Source organism: Dama dama, chromosome 9, assembly GCF_033118175.1.
Source record: "Dama dama isolate Ldn47 chromosome 9, ASM3311817v1, whole genome shotgun sequence".
In the NCBI taxonomy this organism is placed as follows: domain Eukaryota; kingdom Metazoa; phylum Chordata; class Mammalia; order Artiodactyla; family Cervidae; genus Dama; species Dama dama.
In genome coordinates this window covers 41,003,841-41,031,683 of record NC_083689.1, presented here as the reverse complement: position 1 = coordinate 41,031,683, position 27,843 = coordinate 41,003,841, and the positions used below count along the sequence as shown (strand labels likewise).

The window sequence follows — 27,843 nt, the reverse complement described above, 5'->3', positions numbered from 1 at the left end:
GATAAAGAACCTGCCTGCCAATGCAGAGACTCAAGAGACTTGGGTTCGACCCCTAGGTTGGGAAGATCCCCTGGAAAAGGGAATGACAACCCACTCCAGTATTCTTGCCTGGAGAACCCCATGTACAGAGGAACCTGGCAGGCTACGATCCATAGGGTCACAAAGAGTCATACACGACTGAAGTGACTTAGCACACATATATTCTTTTAAATGACCCTATAAAGTAAGTAAGTACTAACATTTTACCCATTCTGAAGCCTGAGCTCTTTTCTTAATAGGTACTTTTGTTTTTTTGTTTCCCCTTTGCTGCGTTACGTGGCATGCAGGATCTTACCTAACCAGGGATCAAACCCGTGCCCCCTGCAGTGGAAGCGAAATCTTAACCATGGGACCTCCAGGGAAGTCCCAGAGCCCGAGTTCTTTGTTGCTTCACTAGGCTGCCTCTCCAGGGCTGATACCACTTCTTCCATGAGAACTTCCTTGGCCAGCAGAGTCCTGGGCAGGAGCTCCCTCTAATGTTTATCTGCTGGGCTGTGTATTGTGGGTCCTGGGCCACACTGGAGAATATTCCAGGCTACAGAAATTCAAACCTGATCTCAGGGGTGCTCAGAGTAAGAGGATCATTGATGAAAAGGTAAGACTCTTGGGTTCAAATTCCTGGATGCCACCAGAATGGTCAATTAGAAAGATGAACAATACCAAGCGCTGACAAGGATGTGGAGCAGGAACTCTTCACTGCAGGTGGGAATGTAAGTTGGTAGAACCACTCTGGAAAGCATTTAGCATTATCTAGTCCAGCTAAACATGCACCTACCCTATGATGCAGCAATTCTATTCCCGAGTGTATGCATGCATGTGCACACCAAATGACACATAACAAAAATTTTTTATAGTGGCTTTATTTACAATAGTTCAAAACTAGAAACAACCCAATTGTCCATTAGCAGTAGAATGGGTAAACTATGGTATATTCATATAATGGACCACTATACAGCATGAAGTAAACTTTTTTTTTTTAAATGAACTTCTGATACACACAATAACATGGATGAATCTCATATACATAATATTGAACACAAGTGGATGCATGGATGAGTCCTTTTTTATAAAATTGAAGGGCAAGCAAAACAAATCTATGGTGAGACAGGTCAAGATAGTGTTCGCTTCTGTGGGATACTGACTAGGAAGGGAAACAAGGCCAGCCTCTGGGGACTGGTGATGTTTTCTATCTTGATCTGGAGGCCGACTGGCCATATGGATACACTATCCTCATCAAACTGTACTGTAAAAAATTTGTCTCATTATTGAGACATTATTGAATGGATGCTGTATCTCAAAACATTAGAAAAGCAATGATCAAGCAAAGATAATCTCTGAATATGGCTGACAACAACAGTTATTTTTGCCCTCCACATCCACTCTTCTCCCTTGGGACGGAGGGAGCGCTGCACTTTCTTCTTTGACGCAAGCACATCTCTCCCGCTTTCGGTCAGTGTGTTGTAGGTGGGACTCACTCCTTTCCAGGTGCCCAGAGGACCATTTTTCCTAGCTGCAGCGACTGGTTTACGGATGGGAACAGATCCAGATGGGCTAATGAGTCAATCCCAATATTTTTTACTGGTACCAAGAAAAAGATGTTCTTTCCATTGCAGTTACCAACCTATTTGGATATAAACCTGAAGCTGCCAGAGGCTGTCTCCACCTTCTGGAGAAAGTCTGCCCAGGGAAAGAGGCCACACAGAGCAAACCAGTGAGACGACTGTGTCAGAACCTGAATCTAGCCATCTCTGTACAAGGTTGTTTCATTCGGAGAATCAATAAATTTCCTCTTTTAGATAATCACTTTAAGTTTCTTACAGTTACAACTAGAGTCTAATATACCAGGAGTCTTGGGTAAAATTATGAGAAGGGAAAGGGGCTGGGATTATAAAATAACCATAGAGCCTTGTCCAATCTCATTTTGATGGTGCTGCTGCCGCTCCTGCTGAGTGGCTACTCACTCTGTGAGACCGTGGCCCTGACAGATAAGTGAAGCAGGCCCAGGGGTCATGGGGGAAGTACTCTGGTCCTTGTTTGTAAAGACAAGGAATCTAGAGAACCAGATTCTACACTCCATTTTGCTCTCAGCAGTGGGACGTTAGGCAAATCACTATACCTTTTTGAACCTTGTTACTTTTCTATAAAATGGAGTATCATCTCCTAGCTCAAAAGGTTGTTATAGAGATCAAATACTAGTTTCACAGTTTCTTCAGTGTTTTCATATCCTTGGCTGAGTTAGTGCCTGCATCTCTGTGCATTCCCAGAGCATCCTGTATAACCCTCTATCACCGTAATGATCTCTGACTGTATGAGCTATCCAAGGGCTCTAAGAGAATTTTCATTCCTGCATCCCCAGGCCAACAGGGCTGGGCACACAGCTGGTAGGACTCTTGAATCCTGACTAAGAGATCCTGCAGGTCAAGGGCTCATACTCTGGCAGCTCACTCACCTTTCTGCCCTTTGCTTCCTTGCCTGGTAGGTGGGGCTGATCATGACATCTTGGTTGGGGTAGAAGGACTCTGGGCAAACTGCTAAAGCAGTCTAGGCTTTGGAAGCTGAGAGATGTGTAGGGCCTTTCCCAGTTGGTGAAGAGCAGGTTCCCAAGAATAGTTTGCTGAGTGAAGAATAGGAGTTCAGGCTGCCTGGGCACCTTCCTCAGATCTGGCTGTCTGAAGCAAAAAAGGCTGCTGAAGTCACTGCATACACCCCTTTCCCAGCTCATTTCTGGGTCATGGAGAAGGTTTTCCCAAGAATCACAAGTTCCATGGAACCAGCCTACTGGTTGAGCTGAGCAGGAAAAGCCTATCTCTTCTTATGCATCCTCATTCATTCATTCTTTCATTCAACAAACACTGCATGACAAACCACTCAGTCCATCAGAGGAATGGAGATGAATGACACTAGGTCTCTGCCCTGAAGGAGCTAGCCTGGAGAGAGTCAAATTGGATACCGCGTCCATTTTGGCCTCCCTGTACATCTCCTTTCCTGCTCCCCTGAATTCCTTCTCACATAGCAGCCACATGATCATTTCAAACAAAGTAGACTCCCAGCTTAAACCTTCTAGAGACCTCTGTGAGGCCCTCCAGGATAGGGGGAGGTAGATGAGCAGATAAGCTTGTATTGAATTTAGGGCGCCTGGACTCTGTAGGACTTCTACAGAGCTGCCAAGCAATTTGGATATCTGTTTCTGTCCCAGCTCCTAAAATCACTACTTAGGGTGCTGAAGTCTGAGCAGGGACAGAGCAAAGGGTAAAGATACACATGATAGACAATTCAAATCTCCAATCTGTTGAGTTGCAGTCTGGCTTATGGGAGAAATTCTTTATTTAGATGCTTCAGTGACCAAAAGACAGAGCATAAGCGCGCGCGCGCGCGCGCGCGCGCACACACACACACACACACACACACACACACACACACACACAATACACAAAGGCATTTACAGGCAAAGGGACAGGGAGTGGAGGGAGGAGCCCACGAGAGCAGCTGTGGACTTCTCTGACCCAGTGAGGAGGGACCCAGAAGGTGACCCTCCATGGAATTCCTGTTTGAAAGCTATGAGGTAAAGTCCACTCCCAGTGAAGCCCCAGGCCATAAAGCACAGCAGTGTTGTAGAAACCTACATTTGGGGTCGGGGACATAGCTGTTTCCTCACTGCAGAAGCTTACACCAGCTCTCTCTTCTATTCCTCTAAGGGTCCACCTTGCTCCTTGGTCTCCAGAATCTCCTAGAGGATGATGGGGGGAGGACTAGCACCACAGCAGCCTGGGAGGATGGTCCGCTGCGCAAGGGGAACAAGAGGACCAGTAGGGCCGAAGGACAGTGGTCAACCTCGGAGCTGGCTGGCGCGAGGGCAGTTTCCCTTTAAAGGGAGAGAGCCACCCAGGAAATTTTTACGTGGGGACCTTCCCACATGACCCTGTGCCAGAGCACCTCTGATGGAGGAGGGAAAGGCCTCTGCTGGCATTTTCTGTGACCCCACTGGGCACTGGGGCCTCCTTCGGCTCTAGCTTGTCCCCAGTTGCCGCAGGTCCTTAGCACCATTCAGGAACTGTGGAGACGGGGAAAGGGGGATAGCAGTGCTCTGCCGGGACTGTGTCACTGCTCCAGGAGGAGACTTCACAGTGGGCAGAAATCTGGACAACTGGCCAGCATCGGATACTAGGCTCAGGAAAGCTCACGCTCTTTGGGGGGGCGGGAAGTGTCACATGAACTCCAAGCCTCCGTGTGGCAGCCACTTCCATCTGTCCGTTCCTACTCAGGCCAAGGCCTGGAGTGAAAATTCTGGGTTTCACTGGAGATGCCTAGAGCTTAGGGAGACCTCTGTTCTTTAGCTGCAGGGAGTGGTCCAAAAGTGACCTTTGGGAAAAGACAGACCTGGGGTCTCATGACATACGGCCCGGGGGGGCTGACAAAGGGGAAAGCTCATCCTCCAAATTACCACCCTGGGAAATCCCAAGTCCTGTCAACATCTCTGCTTTCCTTACCCTGACCTACAGGGCTGATTCCAAAGGGGAGGAGGAGGAGTAGATTTGCCTGGGCCAATCAGAGGCTGTCTATGGTCTACTCCTGCCTCAGGCCTGTGTATTCTCCAGGTGTAAGAAAGGAGGAAGAGGGAGCCAAGGGCTGACCATAGTAACAGGAAGCTGGCTCATGGCTGGTTCAACCTTGGTTGCTGGACAGAAACACCTCTAGTTTTCCAAGGTGGTTGAATCTTTCTGAATGGGTTGCCTTTGCATGGGAATCTGGCCCAGAGGTGATGCCACTGTTTTTGGTGACCTGTGATTTGAGAAGGAACAAAGGCATAGGGTTAGTTCATGGTGGTTGTGATGGTATCCCAGGTAGCTTATTCTAATGACAGTACAGCTCTTTCAGGGTGTGGAGTAAGAAGCAGGGCAGCTCTTCTTTACTGAGGGCCACTGCATGCCAGGCACAAGGCCGGGTGTTCTGTTTTCAGTATCCTGTTTCGTTCTCATGCTAATTTTGCCAGGCGGGGGGACCAGCACCCCCATTTTATATAAAAGGAAACTAAAGTTCAGAAAGTATAAGTGACCTGCCCACAGTAAGCTGTTTTAAAGTGTGGTAGATTCAGGACTGAAGCCCATGTGTTTCCTCTATACTGAACCACTTTTTCTGCCTACGGGGCCCTACATGACCTGGATGGGACAGGAAGACCATTCTCCCCAGCACATGGAATCAAGTGGCTCTCCAGTCATGACCTCACTAGTATCACCTGATACTGTCTGATTTGTTTTGGATTTGTTTAGGATCTCTTTCTACCATCAGAGGGGGATCAAAAGGATCAGAGAAAAGCATTGGTCTTGGTTCCTACCATAGCCCTGGTGCTCAAAACAGGGTTTGACACATAATAGGTGCACAATAAATCATTGGTGAATGAATGAAAGCTTATCTCTAACAGCTCCTCTTATCAGGACTAGGACGTCACATATATTATCTCTAACATTTACTTCATCCCATAAGGTGAGGAAGAAGAGCTCCATTTGGAAATAGCAGAGCAAAATGAATGGGCTTTGGAGTCAAAGGTTTGAATATTGGGTCTAACTCCAAGTAACCATGAGATCTACGGCAAGTTAATCTATCTGATATTAGGTTTCCTTGGGTTGCAAAGGGTGGGAGTCCTAATTCAGAGATGCTGTTGCAAATTAAATGAGACTGAATTATGTGTTTAAGAAATTGTACTATAATCTTTGTTTTGTTTTTTGTACCATAATCTTATAGAAAAGAAATTGGAGGCTCAAAGAGGTTTATTGACTCACCTAAGGTCATACAGCTGGAAAGTGTAAGAAGAAAATGGTAAACTAACACTAGCATTTTCAAGTCTGGGTAGCCCCACAGTAGGGTTCTGACTGGTTCCAAGTTGTTTGCCAAAATTGCCACCAGCTAAGCCGCAATGCTGAAAGTGAGACGCAAGCCAAGTTGCGAGGGCTTGCCTCAAATCCACATCTAAGGGGAGCCTCACGAGTTCTCCCAGTTAAAGATGTATCTATCAATAAAGCCACAATGTGGGAGAGGAGACTTCAGGCAGAGCAGAGAGGACCAAGAACGTTTTGAGCCTAACACTCTGCACTTCTACCACCTTTAATTCACTCGGCTCTGTAAGCAATGCAGAGCCAGTCACCAAAGTCAAAGCAGTCATCTCAGCAGATCTGCCTGAAACTGTTTCCTCATCTGTAAAACAGGGATAATTCCTATCTCTGAAGGTTATGTGTGGCACATCGTCCACATTACCCTTCTGAGAAGCAAGGACTGAACCATCTGAGCCCTCCCAGCCGGACCTGGCCTGTTCATATCGCATGGCACCACAACCCCCTGGTCAGCACTGCCCTGGAGGAGCATGCTGTGAGCCTGCCAAGCCTCAGTGAGAACTGTAGCTCTGCCTCATGACACCACTCTGAGTGGTGGTCGCCTATGTCTGTAAATCAGAATAATAACCCTTTCCTCCCAGGACTATTGTGAGGATTATAATCCTGAGAGAATCTGCTTGGCATATGGCCTGCAAGAGACCAGGAGCTCAACCAAAGAATGTGAGTCATTTTCAAGATTATTACAAACAGACAACTCTGTTAGTCTCTTCCCTTTAAGTCTCTTCCCTTATCACCATTTGTAATTATTGGTGGTTTGCATGGTCATTGTTTTTGTCTCCTCCCATCAGAATGTTAGGTTATCAGAGCAGGGACTGAGTCTGTCAGACTGGGTCTGTCCGGGCTACCACTCAGAGGTGTACAGTATTTGATCAAGGACAGGACTTGGTCATATTTGGTAATAACCTGTAGAGGGAGCTCTTGCCACAGAACTAATGGCAGTGAAGACTAGGGTCTTCAAGCCAGTGGTGGGTTGGGGTTGGGGAGTGTCCCCAGTTCGACTGTTAACATGTTGCCAAAAAATTCAGGAGACCACTAAGGGAATCATTTATGTTTTTCTACTAAAACCTTCAGCTCAACAGGTCTAAAGGCTGGGGAGAAGCTGACAGGAGAACTCACATAGGGGATACTTCTGTTGACTGACGGAGCTTCTGCTAACTAAAAAGAAGACTGCCAGGATTCCTTTTAAGCCAAGGAATACCTGGCTTTGTTCTGATTCGGAAGCCCCGAGCTCCTGCTGCAGACCCGTGAATTTCAAAGTGTGATTACTTACTGGTTCTTGTGTTTGAAGCCGCTGACATGAGCTTGGTACTGTTCTATGGAGTTCAGCACTATCTTGCATGTCTTGCAGGGGTAGCCCTTCCCGGCTGAAACACAAGTAAAAGTCAAGATGCTTAGTAATCCCATAAGAAGGGACCTGGGGACTCTGTGCTTTTGACAGCATGTGCAAATGCTCTTCTGAAGATGGAAGAGTGGAGGGAGCTCAGGTTGTTGGTCGTGGTAAGAATCCCAGAGGCCTCAATGATCAGGGGCACATGTATGCCTGTATGTTCCCTGGAGCTGAGAACCTCCTTGTCCATCCCTGTCCTGTACCCTTAGTCCCAGCATGGAGCCTGGTCCAGAGTATCTGCTGAGGAAATAAATGATTGATAGAACAAAGAGGTGACATTTGGTGTAACTGTCTTTTCCACCTTGACTGTGCCCTTAGATGAGAGATCTCTGGGAAGGCAGCCCTCTCCTTGGGCTTGCAATAACAGTAATTAATGAGAAGGCCTATAAGGAAAATTAATCTGTCTCTCTACCGTGGGGCTCACAGATACCCTTTCTCACTAACAGGGCTGCTCTAATGACAAAGTGGCCTTTCCTCACATGGTCTAGCAGTGAGAGCATGGGTCAGGAGGCAAGAAATGGGGCTGGACTCCTGGCTCTGCATTCACGTGACCTTGGCTAAATCCCTTTGCCTTTCTGATCCTCAGCTTTTCTCAACTATAAACCAATTAATTATACCATACCCATAATACTTACAATAAAAAGCAGTTATTATTTACTAAGTGCCTGATATAGTCATGCACTTCATATTATTTTGATTGATGCTCATAAGGATCCCAGGAAAACCATCCTTCTCTTACAGAGGAAGAAAATAAGGCATGGTCTCATGTCCACGAACACAGTTAGTGAATGGCCAACAGGAGGGGCTGACTACTAGGCTCTACGTGCCCAGCATGCCTGGTGCCAGCTGCGCAAGGCAGGCCACTGTGCATGTGACTTCACGAGCCCTTTGACACACCTTTTGTCATCTGCCGTCCTAAAATCTCACACTCTGGAGTGAGATCACCAAGGTTCAAACCCCAGCTCCATCATTTCTCACCTGCAGGACCATAGGCTAGGTACTTAATCTCCCTGAGATGCGTACAAGTGGGGCTTCCCTGAGACTTAGGTTCCCTACCTATAAGATGCAGTTAATATTAGCATCAACCTTATAAGGTTATTGTAATCATTCAAATAAAAGTAACTGACACGTAGTAAGTGTCCAGCAAGTATGAGGTTTTGGCTTATTTTTATTTCACTCTTATAGGTTCCATGAGTGATGCTGGCAAAAAAGTGGAGAGTATCTTTTAACCAGCCTTCCATGGCAGCTGGGAACACCAACAATCTCCTCTAATTCAATAAGCTAGCCACTGTTCCCAACTTCCTTTGTTTCTCTTGTACTTTCAGGTATTTCCTGGAAGACATATCCTTTTAAAGCATTTAAGGGGAAAATTATTGCAATCAGAATTCAGGTCTTTTTTAGACAATGAAGGCCAGAATTCATGGTTCAACACAAACAGGCAAAAGACTCATAATGGACTAGCAGAACCACCATCCCTGCAAGGTCCAGGGTGGAACCTGGGGTTGGTGTGGGGGTAACAACCACTAATGGTTAAGAGTCACTGATGCCCAGATTACAACAGCTCACTCATCATCTATTAAACACCAAGCACCATGACAAAATTTTGGATACTTATACTCTTGGATTCTTATAACAATGCTGGAAGATAGGTAGGTGGTTCTCTCCATTTATCAGAGCAGAAAGCAAGCTCAGGGAGGTTAAGTGACCTGGGATCAGAGCTGGATTTGCCCTCTAGTCTGTGCAGCCCCCATCCTTTCCTCTGCACCACAGGTCTCTGGACTTTCCTATGCAAAGTACATCTCACTGCAGAGTATACTGATCTGTAAGCTGGATTCAAATTGTCACTTGGGGTAAGTGAAGAATTCATTGGTGCTTCTAAAAAACAGCTTTGTTCAGTACCCAGACTCATCCATTTTTATCTGGTTTTCATTTGACATGTTTGATATTCTGGTTTCCCCCTGTGATTTTATGAAGAATAAGTCACTAGAGCTCATTTTAAAACATCTGATTTATTTGGAAAAGCACCTGTATCTCCTCCCTTTTACTGCCAAGACTTTGAAAGCCCTGTTTACAACTGCTTCTCCATTTCCTTGTCTCTCAATTATTCTGCAACCTATCCCCCTACACACATACACTCTCTTTCTGAGGCCAATGGAGGCTTCCCTGTATCTAAACTTAATGGATAAAATGGATGCTTATGCAACCTTTTAGTATTTGGCTTCCCAACAGCACCTGACAGCACGGGTGAGACCCCCCTCCGTCCGTCTCCTGCCCTTGCTTTCGGCATGCCACACTCTTGATTTTCCTGCGCTGGTTCCTTCTCAGTTTCTTTTGCTGTCTCTTGTTTGACCTCCACCATTTACTATTGCCAGTTTCAGAGGTTTCAATCTTGGTTTTCTTTCTTTCTTTTTTTACTATTTTAAATTGTGGTAAAATACAAATAACAGAAAGTTTACTATCCAATCTATTTTAAGTGTCCAATTCAGTTAATGGTAAAGGACAGTTCTGGGTTAGAGAAATTTCTGTTTTTCATCATGTTAAGTATCTTCACCTTACTGTGCAGAACTTTTGTCATTTTTATGAAATTGCCAATCTACACCCATTAAACTCTCCATCTTTCCCTTCTCCTAATCCCTGGCAACAACATTCTACTTTCTGTTTCTATGAGTTTGACTACTCTAGATATTTCGTACAAGTGAAATCATATAGGAACTGTCTTTTTGTGACTGATTTATTTCACTGTGCATAATATCCTCAAGGTTCATCCATGTTTATAGCACATCAGAATTTTCAGAGGGCTCAATCTTAGGCCCTTCGCTCCTTTCTCTCCAAACTCTCTAAGGGATCTCATTCATTTCCCTGATTTCAAGTACCACTTATTAGCTTCAAACATATGAAACTACCAATATTTAGCAGTTTCTAACCACCAAAATGGTGGTATCTATAACCGAGACCTTTCTTTTAGGTCTACACCTATATATCCAACTGCCTCTTGGACATTCCTACTTAGATATCTCATGGGTATCTTAAACTCAGGCTGCCAAAACCTGGTTATTCACCTCGTGGCTTAAGGCTAAACCTTGCCTGCTTGCTTTCCTTTAGCTCCCACATTGGATGGCCAATTCTACTTCCTACCTACCTCCTGAATCCATTTACTCCTGACTATCTCTACTAATGCTACCTTAGTCCAAGCTCCCATATTCTCCACTAAGAATTATTGCAACAGCCTCACTGTTTGTCTCTCTCCACTACCCTTCCTCCTCATTCTAAACCATTCTCCACTTTGTAACTAGAATGCTCTAATTAATAATGCTGAAGATGTGAATGGCTTCCCAATGCTCTTAGGATAAAGGCTCAAATCTCAAACATGACCTACAATGCCATGATTGGACACCTGCTCATCTCCCCAGCATCATGTTGCCCCACACTATCCCTTTTGCTTCTGGGAGCCTTTGAACCTTGCTCCTCCATCTTAAATTATCTTCATAGCATACCATTTGTTTCTTTTTCTAAAGCTTGCCACACTTGTAGTTAATTGCTCAATGCCTGTCTGCTCCACTAGACTCTAAGCTCCATAAGAACATGGACATGTAACTAATATATGTTATATACACAATGCCTGGTGTATATTAGGAAAGAGCTCAACAAACATTTCTTGACTTTATATGAAATGAATAGACCTGAAAGCCTGTCCCATGTACAGAGGTTGAAGAAACTAGGAGATCAGAAGGGGGCAGGGAAAGCAGACCTGATCTGTGCAGGAGGCAAGGCCCTAAAGCAGGAAGCGAAGGTGATGGGGGCGGGTACAGAAAAAGAGGATTCCAGTAACCCAGAAGGGATGTTGAGAGCTCCAGCGACTGGAAGGATTTGGCTACCTGAATGATATGCAGGGCTTAGTTTGGCATTCTTGAGTAAATGAGAGAAATGTGGGCCTGGAGTACAAAGCAAACTCCAAGTCTTGTTTAATCTGCTTGGTAGATGCTGCATCTCACCCTGGTAGAAGACATCTGGACACGCTGGGTCATCTCACATTTGACCCATACTTATCATGATACATGCCAGAAACCCCATGGAAACTATTCTGTGGACCTAAAACAGAACCTTACCTGGATTTCAGTGTTGGCTGCCACAGTCTAGCATGGGAACCAGAAGAAACCATTTCATCTTTCTGATGCTAATGTCCTCATTTGTAAAATGGGAATAATCAAATGTGCACAACAGAGTTGCTGTGAGGATTAAATCAGGTAAATTACATGTGAGAGCATCTAGCCTAAGGCCTGGACTATGGCAGCTATTGGTAAGTGCACGATGACTGTCTGAAAGAATGAATGAACAAGGGTGGACTGAAGTCAGCAGGGAAAAAAAAGCCAAGCTGCTAACAACCTAAATCGTTTGGGAGGTAGAAGTCCAGTCAGTGGAAGTCCCTGCTTGCACATCCTAGGTCAACACCCCACCTCTGTAAGTAAGAGTCAGTTCGATGTTTCTGCTGAAACCCTGTACTTGGAGTGCCTCCAGCCAAGTGCACTCAAAGCTGGAGGCAGGGGAAAGGAGTTTAAGTTTTGGAATCAGACAGAGCTAGAGACCCCAACTGATGCTGTCATTTATTAACATCAGGCCATCTCAGCTGTAAGACCTGAGCATGTCACTCTGAGTTTCATCCTCTTTATTTGTAAATTGGGAAAATCACAACTATTTTATAGAAATGCTGTGGGGATCAAAGTATGCTGTATACATTAATATCAAAGTGGGATTTGATATTAAATTAAAACCTTTCCCCCCACCTAGGTTTTCATGAAAGAATTTAGTTGATCTGTAAAGAAATCAGATGATTTAAGCAAGAAAAAAATATCTAGGATACAGTTCTAGGATTAAACATGGTAATTTAGCCTTAGACAAATGGAGTAGGGTGAATACAAGGAGAGGGCTTTGGCTTGAGATAAGAAAAGAATGGATACAAGTTAAGATAAGCAGCCTGAAACACTGCAGTGCCTGAATCCTGCCAACAAAAAAGAGACAAAGAGGGAATGGCCAGGCAGGACCAAGTAAAGGAGTGGCAGGGACTAGAGCAAAAGAGGGTCAGCTGTAAATCTGGCTTCCAGAGTTTTTTGAAAAACTGAAAGATACGGTAACAAATGTTCAGCACTGCCTAGGAGAGGCACGTACTCTTCAGCTGACTACATCCCTTCCTGGCTTTTTCACTAATCAAAATTTCCCATCTAGCTTTTGCAAGCATTTGAATTTGCAATGCTTGCTTCAGAAGACCTAAAGAGGAAAGGCATACCTTTGATGGTCCAGGGAGCTCTAGCAGTCAAGCCCTGATTCGGCTCTGGGTGTGAGCTAGGCCCCTTACCTGATGAGTCGGTGACAGCAGGGTCGGCCAGCCGTCCGTAGTGTGCCATAAGCTTGAGTTTGGTCTCCTGTTTCCTGTGTTTCTTGCCCACATAATGTTGCTGAGCCATGACAGGGTCATTGAAAGTCGCGTGGCAGAGGCTGCAGAACTTGTCTGGGTCTATCATCTCTCTATTCTGGTGCAAGGCTAAGGTGGAGGCCATAAGGAAAGGGTTTGTAAGGCGTTTCGACAGAGCTGTGGTGAGAAAGTTCAAACAGAAACAATGAAAAAACCCAGAAGGTGCCAGGCTTTCATGTATGCTGAATGCAAAGAAAGGCTGGGTCACTAGTTAATCACACTTGCATATGGGGCACTGCCTGTGTGAATCACACAGTGAAAATCTTCTCTAATTGAGAAGATACGGGGGAATCCAAAGACTGGCTCCTTTGTTTGGCAGCTTAAACTACTTTAGGCACATGAATCCCTATTTTCTCATATTCCGAGGAGGTTCTGCACTTCTGCTACCCATCTGCCAAATTAAAATAGATGAGAGATGTACATGCTTGCAGTCTTTTCATCCCTCAGAACTCCCCAGAATGTCACACCACATAGAACAAGAAATGTGGGTGTTTTATTCCTATCCTTAAAGTACCCCAGTTATAGATCTGGAAGCCAATGCACAGATGCACATCCTGAGGGTCTAGAGGGTCATTTAGAAAAGGCACCACACTAAGGGGGCCTTTTTTTTTTTTTTTTTAAAAGGGGGCCTTTTAAGCTACACTGCCTTCTAGGCTGAGTAGAGGAGAGGAGAATGACACTGACATTTAGTTACGAGCTTTGTATATATATTTTCTCTTCTGGTCCTCAGAATTATGATCTGCAGTAGGTATCATTTTGCCACGATACAGAGAAAAACCGAGGCTTAGATGGGTGAAATGACTTACCCAAGATCACTCAGTTAATGAGTGAATCCAGGTCTGTATGATCCTAAAGACCATGCCCTCTTTGCTATGCCAGGCTGCCAGAGTGTGGCAGGGAGACAAGAAGGCTACAGCCCATGTGTTTACCTACAGAAAACATCCCTGGCTCGGGTCTATGAATTCAGTTAATCAGAGCCTGGTATGGACATAGCTTTAGAAAGTGGACGCCATGGCTCACTAATGAGCCCACATGGCTGGAATGGTATCAGTCCAGTAACCACTGCTTTAAGAACGTGGCCTAGAACCCCCACCAATGGTGGAGGAGGGGTGGGGTTCAGCAGCACTCACACACACAGATGCTCTTTCATCTCTTCCACTTCAATGGGGGAAGTTTTGAGGATTTTCAACAAGCCAGAAGAAAGTTGCTGGCTTTTCCTACAATGGTTTTCCAGTACAGAGACTCTTAATTCCCCTGGCTGTTAATTTTCCTTAGTCCTTATTTCAACAAGTCACTGGCAAAGTAACGTACATGTTGCAGAATATTCAATAAAAGAAAAAATATACAGTATGTGGTGTTGAGTGAAAAAAAAAAGCAGGTTATAGTAGTAAACTATTTCTTTTGTCCTTAGTTCTGTAAAACTACTGGTAATGTGCAGAGAAACACCAAGAGCATTGTGTAAAAGGATAGTTCTCAGTATTTTCCACCTTTTCTACAGTGAATGTAGATTTTTGATATCAGAAGAGATAATCATAGTCATTAAAACATAAAGGTCATTCTCTAAAGAGAACATCAGAGGTGAATGGTTAATTAAAGTCGGAGGAACCATTTAATGGACATCCAATAAAAATGAGAGCTATGGGAGTCTTCTTTCAGGAAACAACTTGAAATATAGAAAGAGAATTCTACAGGACTGTTCACTGTAGTGTTATTTTTAAATACCAACAAACGAGAGGGAGAAAACATAAATATTCATCATTAGAGGATGGTTAAATGAATGTGGTGCAATGGGATATTGTCATTAATAATGTTTATGAAAAACTTTTTAATAACGAGAAACACATATGTTCTATTAGTGAAAAGAGTATAAAAGAAAATAATATACACAATATGATCATATCATTACTAAAAGACATATGTGCAATCTGTATGTGTGTATTGGTATTTTGAAATGCTGCCAACATATTAACAGTGTTTCTCTCTTGGTGGTAGGATTTGGGTGGTATTTACTCTTCTCTTTGTACCTTTTGCACTGTTTGAACTAGAAGTAACAATGAGGAGTATGCATTGTTTTTATAAAGACAATAAGGTTAAAGTATTTTACATTTATATACATAATCTAGACATACACAAAACAAATATAGACACAGATATACACACATACACATAACAAAAGATTATAGGAAAAACAGTACTCCAAAATGTTAACAGTGGTTGTCTTTGAATGGTAAAAATTATGGGTATTTTTCTTTCCATTTATCTATATTTTCCATACTTTCTACAATATGCTTGTATTACTTTTACATTAGAGAAATGTTTAGTTTCAGAAATATAGTTATAAACTCATGTATAACATGGAAATGTGCTCTAACTACAAAATTAAAAGTTAAAGCAGGATACAAATGGTACATGAACTATGATTATAACTATATAAAAACACATCTGTTATGTGGCAAGGGCCAAAAGTAAATATGAAAAATAAACTCTTCAATATGGAATCTTTGGACCAGGAATATTCCAGGGAATTTTCCCATTTATGGAAAGACAAGTTCATATAAATCTAAAGATAAGTGATCTTATAAAGTTCTGTTCTTAAGCTAGTTTCCTTTGGCCTACTGTTTAATCTTTTTGGTACCATAAATAGTACCAACACTGACTTCACAAAAAAGCAACTAGTACTAGTATAACTTAATGATGAACAAATCAGAAGCAAGGCCAATGACATGCTCTGGGTGGTGAATGCCTGATCAACCATTGCATTTTATGTGGGGATTCCACTCACTATCTTGATTGTGCCGATAACACTGACAATTGGACCTGCTGGGTACTCTCTGGCAGTCCAGTGGTTAGGACTTGGCGCTCTCATTGCTGGGGCCCAGATTCAATCCCTACTTGGGAAACGAAGGACCTGCAAGCTGTGCAGCACGGCCCAAAACCAAAACAAAACAAAACAGCCTAAAATGTCATTTATTGAACATCTATTATGTCTCAGGGCCCTTATATACATTATTTCGTCCTCATAACCTATGAAGTAGATGATATTATCAACATTTTATAGGTGAGAAAACTCAGGCATGAAGAAGGTCAGTCATACAGATGGTAAATAGCAGTGCCAGGATTTAAACTTGGGCATCCATGACTTCATCTGTTGTTTCATTGCTAGAATACTAGATTTGGGTGTGGTAAGACAGTATAATTATGAGTGATTTTTTTTTTACCCTATTCTTCAAAGTCTTCTAAAACATAATTATCTTGTTCTCATAATACAGCAATTCAAAAAAAGGACAAGTCTTACAGATAGTATAGTCTACCTCTTGGTCCAACATAGAGAAGAAAAATTATTTAGAAAAAAATGAAATAAAGATCAAAGAACCTTCAGTCTTGACTAACTGCAGTTAGCAGAGATATAAAATCCTAAAAAGTCAGCAGTTAATGAGATGAAAGTGAAAGCTGAGCCCCAGTGGTGACAAGATAAAGGGGGTTATTTTAGAAGTCACTGCACTGGGAATGAATTCATGGCAGTTGCAAACACTGTTTGTTGGGCAGTAATGGCAGTGCTGAAGTATTTAGCTTTGAAAGGCAAGTCCTTGTCTCGAGAACAGGCAGCTTTGAGGATTAAAGTGAACAGGGCATAACCTGAGCACACAAAAAAGACAAGAATCTAACTTTTAACTTGGAATACATGGTAATAAGGGCAGGTGCATGCTAGGAGGGAAAAATCTAACTGAGAGAGGCAGGAGATAGAATGCTCTCCTGGTGGGCATAGCCTGGAGGACTAGGGCACTCCTGAGTTATAATTATTTGTCAGGACAAAAGCTCAGGGCTAAGAAGCTTCTATAGAGAAAGACTGATATAACCAAAGAAAGGAAGGTTAGGTGAGTATGACTCTGAGGCTGCATTTCAATGAAGCTGTGTCTACTCTGATATTTTTAAGGGCTCTCAAAAGCAGTTCAACCTCTTCCAGTCTGTGGCCCCAGTGAGCATTTCTGGGAGCACCTGGCATTGGTGCCTTAAGGACGGGAGGGGTCCCGATATAGCACCGCTCAGGAAAACCAGTACCTTCCACCTTAGTGGATTGCTGCTTCAGCTTTAAGTTCTTTGCGTGGGTCTTCCCCAGGTAGTGCGACTGGGCCACGACAGGGGAGGAAAAGGTCATGTTACAGATGGGGCAGCACTGGTTCTTGTCTTTGCTTCTGCTGCTCTTCTGGTTAGGAGAAAGAACACAGGTCTGATCACGCCACTGCCCGGCCGGAAAATCTCCACTGGTTCCCCACTGCCCGTAGGAGAATGGGCCTTCAAGGCCCTCTTCACACACTCACCCCAACCTACCTTTCTGGATTCTTTCTGAGCTACTTCATCCCATGCGCTACTCACCATTCCCCATTTTGTTCTCTGCTACTTCCATGTTTCACTTGGGCCATTACTACTGCCTAGAATGATCCTCCTTTCTTTCCTGCCTGGCATATGTCTGCTTAGCCTTCAAGGCCCAGATTAAATATCACCTCTTCTGAGAGACTTTTACTCAAGAAAATTACTCAGGAAAGAATTATCAACCTGCTTTGTGTGATTATTCCAGGAAGAATTAACTTTATTCTTCCTCTATACTCCTGGAATACATTAAATAGACCTCTATCATACCACGTGTCACCCTAAACTGACAGTGTCGTAGCTTAGGAGACTTTCCTGTGGACTGAAGTTCAACGTCTGGGCAAAGACCGTTAGACTCATCTATGTTTCCTATCCTTAGCACCCTGGTGGAGACTGGCACACAGCAGATGTTGAGGGTTTACTGAACAAGTAGACCACTGGATTTTATTTGATGATTATGACTAGGCTAGAAAACAATGTATTTCAAGCCTATATTAAGGGCTTCCAGGATCTCTTTCAGGTCTGCTCTCTGAATAAAATATTCATATAAGATAGGATTTTTCAACCTTGGTACTATTAACATTTGGGGCTGAATCATTCTTTGTTGGATGGGGAGGAGTCTGTGATCTCATTTGAACTACTGGACCACTCTGAGAGTTGAGGGGTTGGAGATATAAAGAGATGAAGTGACTTGCCCAGGGCCACAGAGTTGATCTTGTCTTTCTGAATTCCACATCATAAGGAGGGCAACTAGGGGGTTAGTCCAGTGAATGTGGAGAAGGGATAAGCAAGGCCCTTCCAAACCTGTGGCCACTGTGATAGGGAGGCACAGTTTGTCGTATAAACTCTAACTCACTGAACATCCATTAGGAATTGTAATTTGACTTCACAATACCCTTACAAGGTAGCAACTATTCTCTCTACAGTGAGGTTAAGTGACTTGTCCAAGGTCACCCAACCAGTAAGTTGTAGAGCTAGTATTTGGCCCTAGTCTGTTGACTTCTCATCCCATAATATTTGCACAGCCTGCCATGGAACAAAAATAATGGTACACCTGAGGGATTGGGATTGTTTCAGCATAATTCTCACAGTATTGCTAAGGCAAAAGCAAACATGTTTACACCTTGATCAGAGCAAGAATTTGGAAAAGTGTTCGTTCCACTTGTTTATTCCCAATATTCAAGGGCTAAACTCAGTTCTTTCCACTGGATCTCAAGAAAGTAAGCATTCCGGTTTCCTTCCGCTTTCTCTTCTTGAGTAGGGCATGGACAGTTGTCCTACTCTAACAAACCATTCGGTGTAATGTATAACATTGGCTCCATTTATTGAGCCCCTACTATGTGCCAGGCTCTGTGTTGGGTGCTTTAATAAACCTTCCTTCATTTTTGTTTAGAAAAATCCTAAAAGGTAGTTGATATTAGCATCCTCATTATTACAGAGGAAGAAATCAAGCCTCAGAAAGGATCAAGACTTGACCAAGTCACACAACAGGGCCAGGATTTGAAGCCAAGTCAGTCTGACTCAAAGCCCACGCTCTTTCCACCACACCAACCTGCCTGCTGGCTTCATCAGGAAGCGAGTGGTCTCAACATGGCAGCTGGATTACCTGATCTGAGTCTAGCCTCTTCATTTCCCCCTTTAGTGTCTCCATTCCATGGATTGCTAGGTATCTCTTCACTTTGTTCGCATGTTTTTTGCTCTGTAAGAACCCAGGAAAAAGATCAAAGATACCCAAATGCCATTTCATATAAGGCACTCAAAAATATCTACTAGATTTTCAGTGGTTCATCCTCACAGAAACTTTTGAGGAGGAGAGGGTAGGGGGAAAACCTAGTTTGTTGAATTCCTACTTTCTATAAGGTACTTAGATGCTGTCCAATCTAATCATAAAAATTTATGAGAAAATTATCATCATCTCAATCTTATAGATAAGGAAACTGAGGCTGAAGATAATGAGGTTTCTTGACCAAGATGAGTAGCAGAGTTGTGATTCGACTACAGGTTTATTTAAAGCCAAAGCATAGACTTTCTACTACACCAAGCTGTAACGGAACATATAAGTACAATGATCTTGAGCTGGATGGAGAAATGAGACTCAGAAAAATTAAGTCAATCAGTCAAATTAAGACTCAGTCAAAAATTAAGCCAACATGCATGGAGGCAACATCTGGGTGGCTAAGAAGGAATTCACTGTGCAGAGAAGAGCGGGCTTGGCATTGGGTCTAGAAAGTACTAAGGTACAAGGGCATACCTGATAGTGTGCCAGCTTCTGGGACTCAGAAATGAGCAAGGCGCAGCAAACCTTACACTGGGTGTTGGTGAAGAGACACTGGTTCTTCTGGATCATGTGTTCCACTAGAGAGGAGAATAAAAGCTCTGTGAGTTAAAAACCTGCCTCAATAGCACTGTCTTTGAATGCTGCCTCAAATGCAGGCACTGAATAATGGAATGCCATACTATTAAATCTGCCACCCCTCCCGAAAGGGCGTTCATGACTCAGGCTATATTCTTATGCCACCGAACCTAAAACTTACTTTATAATTTTATGTAGGCCAACTTTCTTTACTAAATTCTTTTAAAAAGGAGTCTTTAAATTACAAACTTAAATAAAAACCAATAAAAATGAACACATTAAAAAGGAAATAATTCCAGCTAGATACTGGTGTGAGAAGCTTGCAGAGCTCCCTAAAAGGAACATTAAGAGAGTGGCAACTGTGAGAAGAGGTGTTAAGACATGGTAGCAACCAACTGAGATGTCTTCTCAGATAGAAACAGAAGGATTGAAAGACTTGAAAAGGAAATAATTCCCTTACTGTTCTTGATCTGATTTTGAAGTATCTAAAATTACTCAATATGTCACGTAAGTTCCACACTGTAGGAAACCACAGTTTTGACCTGTGCTTAATTGTCACACCTGAAAAACAAGGCCTTACTTTTTGAGGAGGGAGTAAAATCTCACTCCAGACATTTCTATCATCATGACATTGATAATCTGAGGCAGGGATAAGTCTAGAAAACCATGATGAGATGGCAAATCCATGTTTTTTATCTTCTACTCTAGATCAAAAAGTGGACAAGATTTCCTGGAGGGAACTTTTGGGTGGGGAACTTTCAAGGTACTTCTTATTGGGGAACTTTTAAGGTACTTCTTGGTGGGGAGCTTTTAAAGTACTTCTCCCGCAAGAACTAAAGCTTATTTGTAACAGCCCTTTTGGGAAGAAGGGGTGTTGTCTGGCTATATTTCTGCTCCTTGGGGTCCCTTGTTTATTTCCCCATTTTTCTCCTACAGTGTTCGGTAAATTTTTCTGAAAGACTTTGGCTGCCTCAGCCATCCTCAGAGAAACAAAAGGAAGTGGATCCATGAATAGATCTGGGCCAGAGCTTTTTAATTTTTATATATTTATCTTTGGCTGTGCTGGGTCTTCGCTGCTGTGCGCAGGCTTTCTCTAGTTGCAGCAAGCAGGGGCTACTTGTTGCAGTGCGAAGGCTTCTTATTGCAGTGGCTTCTCTTGTTGCAGAGCACAGGCTCTAGGGTGCATGGGCTTCAGCAGCTGCGGCACACGGGCTCAGCAGTTGTGGCTCCCAGACTCTAGAGCACAGGCTCAACAGTTGTGGCACATGGGCTCGGCTGCTGTGTGGCATGTGGGATCTTCCTGGATCAGGGATTGAACCCGTGTCTCCTGCATTGGCAGGTGGATTCTTTACGACTAAGCCACCAGGGAAGCCCCTGAGAGCTTTTTAAAGGGAGGGCGAGAGGCTCCTCAGAATGCAAAGCCCACAACGGGAAAATGTTAGGTCCAGTCATCCTCTCCTTGCCTAGAGATGTTGGATTATTTTATTAAAGGAGATGGGGTTCCCTTTCAAGATATTCAGAATCTGATTCCCAGAGACTAAACAGGGTAAGGACCATGTCATTTATGACTTTGTATCCCCAATATCTAATAAAATGTGTAACCCAGAATGGTCCTCATTAAAAAGTCTACAAATAACACATGTTGAAGAGGGTGTGGAGAAAAGGGACTCTCTTACACTGCTGGTGGAACGTAAATTGGTACAGTCACTATGGAAAACACCATGGAGGTTCCTTAAAAAACTGAAAAAACAGAGTTGCCATATGATCCAGCAATCCCACTCCTGGGTATATATCCAGACAAAACTATAATTCAAAAAGATACATGTACCTCTATGTTCATAGTAGCACTATTCACAATAGCCAAGACATGGAAACAATCTAAATGTTCATCAATAGATGAATGGAAAAAGAAGATGTGACACCTATATACAATAGAGTATTACTCAGCCATAAAAAAAGAATGAAATAGGGCTTCCCCAGTGGCTCAGCTGGTAAAGAAAAAAGAATGAAATAATGTCATTTGCAGCAATATGGATGCACCTAGAGATTATCATACTAAGTGAAGTCAGACCAAGACAAATACCATATATCACTTACATGCAGAATTTCAAAATATGACACAAATGAACCTCTCTATGAAACAGAGACAGACTCATGGATATAGAGAACAGACTTGTCATTACCAAGAGGAGGGAGTGGGAGAGGGATGTGCTGGGAGTTTGGGATTAGGAGACGCAAACCACTATATGTCGAATGAATTAAACAAAAAGGTCCTACTGTATAGCACAGGGAACTATATTTAATATACCATGATAAACTATAATGGAAAATAATGTGAAAAAAATCACTTTGCTGTACAGCAGAAATTTATACAATATTGTAAATCAATTATACTTCAATAAAATAATCAAGTCTCTGAGGCAGGAATAAGTCTGGCATATGCAAGAAATGAAGAGAAGGACACTGTGGATACAATATGGTAAATGAGTGAATAGTGGTAGGAAATAAAGTTGGGAAATAGTGGTAGGAAATAAATTATCCCACCAGATAATGCTGAAGAGTATAGGCCTCATAAACCATGGTCTGAACTATGGATTTTATTCTTAGTGCAATGAGAGGTGACAAGATATGGCTTACGTTTTGAAAAGATGAGTCTGTTCATTGTGTCAGCAGACTGTATGGGAATAGGAATGGAAGCAGGGACAGCAGGGAGGAGGCTGTTGCAGTCTTCTAGGCAGCAGATGACAGAAATCTGGACCAGGCAGGTTGTCGGTAGAGATGAGGAAAAGTGGATAGATTTGGAATTATGTTCTGGAAGTAAATATGACATCCGATTTCTCTGACTGGATGGAGCGGGTAAAGTAGGACAGGAGTCAGGGGTAACGCCTAGGTTTTGAATTTGAGAAACAAGTCGATGAGAAGTGGAGGAAGACAGTGCTGGAGGGGAAATTAAGACTTTTCCTTCAGCTATATTAAACATGAGTGGTCAAAAGAGACACAGATGTACAGAACAGAATTTTGGACTCTGGGAGAAGGCGAGGGTGGGATGTTTCAAGAGAACAGCATCGAAACATGTATATTATCTAGGGTGAAACAGATCACCAGCCCAGGCTGGATGCATGAGACAAGTGCTCGGGCCTGGTGCATTGGGAAGACCCAGAGGAATTGGGTGGAGAGGGAGGTGGGAGGGGGGATCGGGATGGGGAATACAGGTAAATCCATGGCTGATTCATGTCAATGTATGACAAAAACCACTACAATGTTGTAAAGTAATTAGCCCCCAACTAATAAAAATAAATGAAAAAAAATAAATATGAGTGGTCTATCATACACATGGGTAGAGATATTAAGTAGTTATTTAGAGATGCAAGCCTGGAGTTCAAGGGAAAGGTCAGAGCTGGAGATACAAATTGAGAATCATCAGTGTATTTATCATGTTTAAAGTGGTGGAGTAGAAGAGGATGCCTAACGTAGCTGGAAAAGGAAAGAGTTCTTGGGACTTTAATATTTATTTATTTATTTTGACCGTGCTGGGTCTTTGTTGCTGTGCGGGCTTTTTCCCCAGTTGCGGAGGGTGCGGGCTTCTCATCGCAGTGGCTTCTCTTGTTGCAGAGCCGGGGCTCTAGGGTGCAGAGGCTTCAGCAGTTCCATCTTGTGGGCTCAGCACTTGGGGTTCGCGGGCTCTAGGGCACAAGCTCATTACTTGTGCCACACAGGCACAGTTGCTCTGCAGCATGTGGAATCTTCCTGGATCAGGGATTGACCTAGTGTCTTCGGCATTGGCAGGCGAAGTAAAAATTCTTTACCACTGAGTGGACTGGATTCTCTACCAATCCCAGGGAAGCCCCTGGGCTTTTGAGTCCTGGACCATCCAAATTTAGAAGTCAGGCAGAGAAAGTGAAATTGAACATAAAATGAATATAATGTGGAGCTTGCAGCTATAGTAGAGTGAGGAGATCTTCTTCACCCAGAGCAACTATAAAACTGGACAAAGTTGACAGAAACAATCCCTTCAGTACTCTGGAAACTGATCAAAGGCACTTAACAATCTGGGAAGCAGTTATGCTTGTACATCTGCTGAACTCTGGATGAGAACAGCAGGGATCTGGGACTGCTCTCATCACCTCCCACACTCAGTCAGAGGTTCTACCAGGAAGAGACAGGATGTGAGAACCAACAGCTTCCCCATGAAAGAGGAAATTACTTGAGTTGGAGTGGTGCACAATGCCCCAATCTTTTGATAATGTCAGTGGAAGCGATGGTCCCAGAGGCAGGTGAGCAGGAAAGGCCAAAGGCTCTACTATAACCTGAGGCTGGTCATGTCTGTGGCTGAGACTGGTGGCAGTGGGGACCTAAGAGGGCCTAAGGTGGCTAAATACTCCTGGCCAACTCTGGTTGTTCACATGCACAGAAGTGATGCAAAAGAGCCTGACAGAAAGTAAAAGTTAGGGGTGACTTTAAAATGGCCAGAACTCTGAATGCCCGTTCCTACATACCCACAGATTCAGCTGCAGAGGACTGAGGCCTTACTGGCTCCAGGTGTTACTGAATCACTGGCTGACCACTAAGCAACATATAGATATGTGGAAGACATATTATAAAAATGAACCAAATTGGGAATATTTGCTTTTCAAATTTTTTTTTTTTTTAATATGGAATGCTTCATGAATTTGCGTGTCATCCTTGCGCAGAGGCCATGCTAATCTTCTCTGTATTGTTCCAATTTTAGTATAGGTGCTGCAGAAGCAAGCACTGTTCTTCAAGTCTTAAGCCACTACATAAGCAGTTTTCTTCCAAGCTGGGAGGAAGCCCTAACTATTCCATCATGAAATCACATGGAGAGACCCTGAGACTACATGAAAAAAAGAGACACCTAGTCAGCCTCCAGAAGTTCCATCTACTATTGTTTCAGCTCTAGCCACTGTCTGATTGCAATTGCAAAACAGACCTTGAGTCAGAACTGTCCAGTCAACCCTTTCCTGAATTCCTGACTTAACAAAAATCTGTGAGAAGTTCATGAGGCTGGAGGAAGGTAAGGTCTACAGAGGGGAAAAAGAACTTACATGAGTTATCAGAATTCTGAGAAGGTGGCCTGAATGTGCATTCCTGTTGCTCATATACAACTCTAATCCATCTACCAATTACCACAGGGAACAGGTTTGATACAAGCAATTAGGTGCTTAGAAAATATTGGAAGACTGAAGGTTCTAGGCTGAGCCTTCCGGAAATGTCTCCAGGAACAATGCATGCATAACTGTTCCAACATGTGAGCTACAGTCTCTGAGGCCTCCACTGCAGCCTTGCTGAAGTAAGAAGCTCCATGTCACTGAACAGGCCTCTTAACCTATGAAGCTGGAGAATGGATGCTGGAACACTGATGTGGGAAGACCTTATAGTTTTACAATTTTTCTTGATAGTACCAATAGTCTTATGAATGTGATTTTTACCACATTTCTGCCTTCCAAATCTTATGAGAAAGCACCTAATTGGTAGGATTTATTTTGTATCTATATTGTAGATAATCAGAAGATGTAGGGGGCAGAGGCTGAGAGATCTAGAATGTGAAGCAGAGGGCTGATTTTCACAAGGTCATAAAGGAGGGACAGCAAATCTAGCCATATCAACAACTAAATTAAGTGTTAAGAGTTTAAACAGTCCACTTGAAAGGCAGAGATCATTAGAGGATAAAAAAGCAAGAATCATACAATGGAATTCTATTTAACAATAAAAAGCAATAAAGTATTAATACTCACTACAATTTGGCTAAACTTCAAAAACATGCTGAGTGAGAGAAACAAAATGCAAAAGACTATGTATTATATGCTCTATTTATGTGAAAAGTTCAGAGAGGGCAAATTTATAGAGACAGAAAACAGATTAGTGGTTGCCAAGGGCAGGAGGTGAGAGTGGGGATTTAATGTAAAAGCACAAAAGAGGGACTTCCCTGGTGGTTCAGTGGCTAAGACTCCACACTCCCAATGCAGGTGCCCTGAGTTTGATCTTGGTCAGAGAACTAGATCCCACATACCACAACTAAGACTTGACGCAGCCAAATAATAAATGCTGCTGCTGCTGCTAGGTCACTTCAGTCGTGTCCAGCTCTGTGCGACCCCATAGACGGCAGCCCACCAGGCTCCTCCATCCCTGGGATTCTCCAGGCAAGAACACTGGCGTGGCTTGCCATTCCTTCTCCAATGCATTAAAGTGAAAAGTGAAAGTGAAGTCACTCAGTCATGTCCGACTCTTCACGACCCCATGTACTTCAGCCTACCAGGCTCCTCCGTCCATGGGATTTTCCAGACAAGAGTACTGGTGTGGGTTGCCACTGCCTTCTCCGAAATGAAAAAAAAAAAAAAAAAAAAAGCACAAAGGAACTAATTGGAGTGATGGAAATATTCTAAGTTGGACTAGGGTTATACAACTCTATACTTTTACTACAAATCATTGAATTGTACAGTTATAATGGGTGAATTTTATGGTGTGTAAATTACAACTCAATGAGAAAACAAAAATTATAACTAAGAGAAAACAAAAAACTCAAGGTGAGTAGGACCTGGTGTTATAGGTATCTACCTAGACCTCAAACAAATCACTGGACAGAGTGAGATCAGAGAAGTGAATTGGTCTTTTAGTGACTGTGTGCACTCATACACACACAAACAGTTCACTTTCCAGAGCACAGCTGCTGTGTTCTCTGCTTCAAGGTCCAGCGCATGCCTGCTCTGTCCCCTGAGGACAAAGGTCACTTCCTCTTTGTGTACCCCCAACTCTTAGACTTTCCTCTTTACTGCACCCACTACATTATACTGCAACTGTCTTGGCATCTGCTTCCTGGACTAGACCACAAGCCCCTCCAGGGCAAGGACAGTATTTTCATCTCTGCAGCTCTGATTTCCAGCCTATCCTGGGAAGAGAGTATTTGTCAAATGAATGAAAGGAAAATTGTAACTGTGCCAAACAAGTTTGAAAGTATAAGAATGAGGGAGATAGGAGCCTCATATTAATTTAAGAGTCACACAAGACTAGTTTAACTGGTAAAGTATATACAGGGTATAGGTCTGTTGTGTGTACCACCCCAAATTTAAACATATCTTCCTTGGATGTGGTCAAAAACTTCATTTTATCCCATGGCAATCAGTTCACAAGCAATAAATTAACTTCCAAGATTAGTCTGCTCAGCAAGCAAACAAATCTTTAGAGAAATCTGATTTCTCTGCAGATTACCTGACGGGATTAGCACAAAAGCCCAGTTTGTGTACTTCTGGGTTAGAGTTAAGCAGCTAGCTCTGCTAAGAACTGTCAAGTGGGTCACAAAACGGGGTCACAGCCGCTCTTTCTATTCTCCTCTATCTCCATTTTATCCAGGGCCAGGTCAAGTGCAGAGCAAGCTGGGAAGCCCAGAAATGCCCCCCTAGGTGGCCTTGTGTATTCTATTCTCCTCAACTTTGGGTCAAGCGTGGGATACAAACAAGAAGCTGGAGCCAAAGAATGCCCTGGCCAGGTTCTCAGGCTCCTGGCCCCCATATTAGAAAAAGGACCCAGTTGGTGGACACAAGAGAAGAGACACCAAAACACAGAGGTAAGCCAGGACTCAGTCACCAAGTCCAGAAGGAACACTGAGGTAAGAAGGCGACCTTCTACATCTACAGCCCTCGGAAGTGTTGGGCATGAAAGAAGGGAGGCAAGAGACATTAGGGATGGGTGAACCTGGAAACTGGGACGGTGAAGGGGCTACGAGGCTGGTAGGGAAGGTTCTGGGGGTCTCCGAGATGGCCTAGACGGCAAGTCTAGAGATTCCAGTCCTCGAATTCTAGAAGAGATGAGCTCTAGTGGGTGACGAAGGCGGGAGAAAGAAGCCCACGGCCAGAGCGTGAGAAGGCCCTTGACCATCTGCGCGCGATTCTTGGGGTGCCGCAGCCTGGATTTTTCAGGGGAGCTGGTCCACGGCGCCCGCGCCATAGCGTGTGCACGAGACAGGGAGTCCCCTGGCGCCTCGCGCAAGGGGGCGGGCCGAGCGCCAGGGGGTGTGACCGTAGACCTGGGGGCCGGTCCACGTCCCCGCCCCGCGCTTCCGCCACTCCCCGCGAAACGAGCAGGCGGGCGAGGGGCTTCCAGCCTCTGAAGCCCCCGGACTCACCTTCCTCCCTCCCCACTGGTTGCGACCCGGACACTGCTTCCCAGAGGCGGCGCGCCCTCTCGCGGTCGAAGCGTAGCCCATCCGGTTCCCGGCCCTCCCGCTCCTCCGAATTGTTGTACGACCGGGCCCCGCCGCTGTCCGCGTTCTCCACCGTGCCCAATGCAGGATACTCCATCTTCCCCGCAAGCCCTAACCGGCCGATAGCCG

General features: G+C 43.8%; 1 protein-coding gene and 1 non-coding gene across 4 annotated transcripts; both read right to left on the bottom strand.

Moving 5' to 3' along the window:
- Positions 1–898: 898 nt before the first annotated feature.
- Positions 899–27,843, bottom strand: ZNF346 (zinc finger protein 346). 3 transcript variants are annotated; one of them, XM_061150996.1, is made up of 7 exons: positions 27,637–27,843; positions 19,398–19,501; positions 18,753–18,845; positions 16,838–16,982; positions 12,662–12,895; positions 7,195–7,288; positions 899–4,818 (listed from the first exon to the last, which is right to left on the bottom strand). In XM_061150996.1, exons 1-7 carry the CDS (start codon positions 27,809–27,811, stop codon positions 4,731–4,733), a joined length of 933 nt encoding a protein of 310 aa, XP_061006979.1. In that variant the 5' UTR covers positions 27,812–27,843; the 3' UTR covers positions 899–4,730. The 3 variants fall into 3 exon arrangements, with proteins under 3 accessions (XP_061006979.1, XP_061006980.1, XP_061006982.1); XM_061150997.1 differs by having other exon boundaries at positions 12,662–12,847; XM_061150999.1 differs by lacking the exons at positions 16,838–16,982; positions 18,753–18,845; positions 19,398–19,501.
- On the bottom strand, positions 24,146–24,252 carry LOC133062967 (U6 spliceosomal RNA). The gene has a single exon (XR_009694286.1). It is a non-coding gene; the product is annotated as a U6 spliceosomal RNA (small nuclear RNA).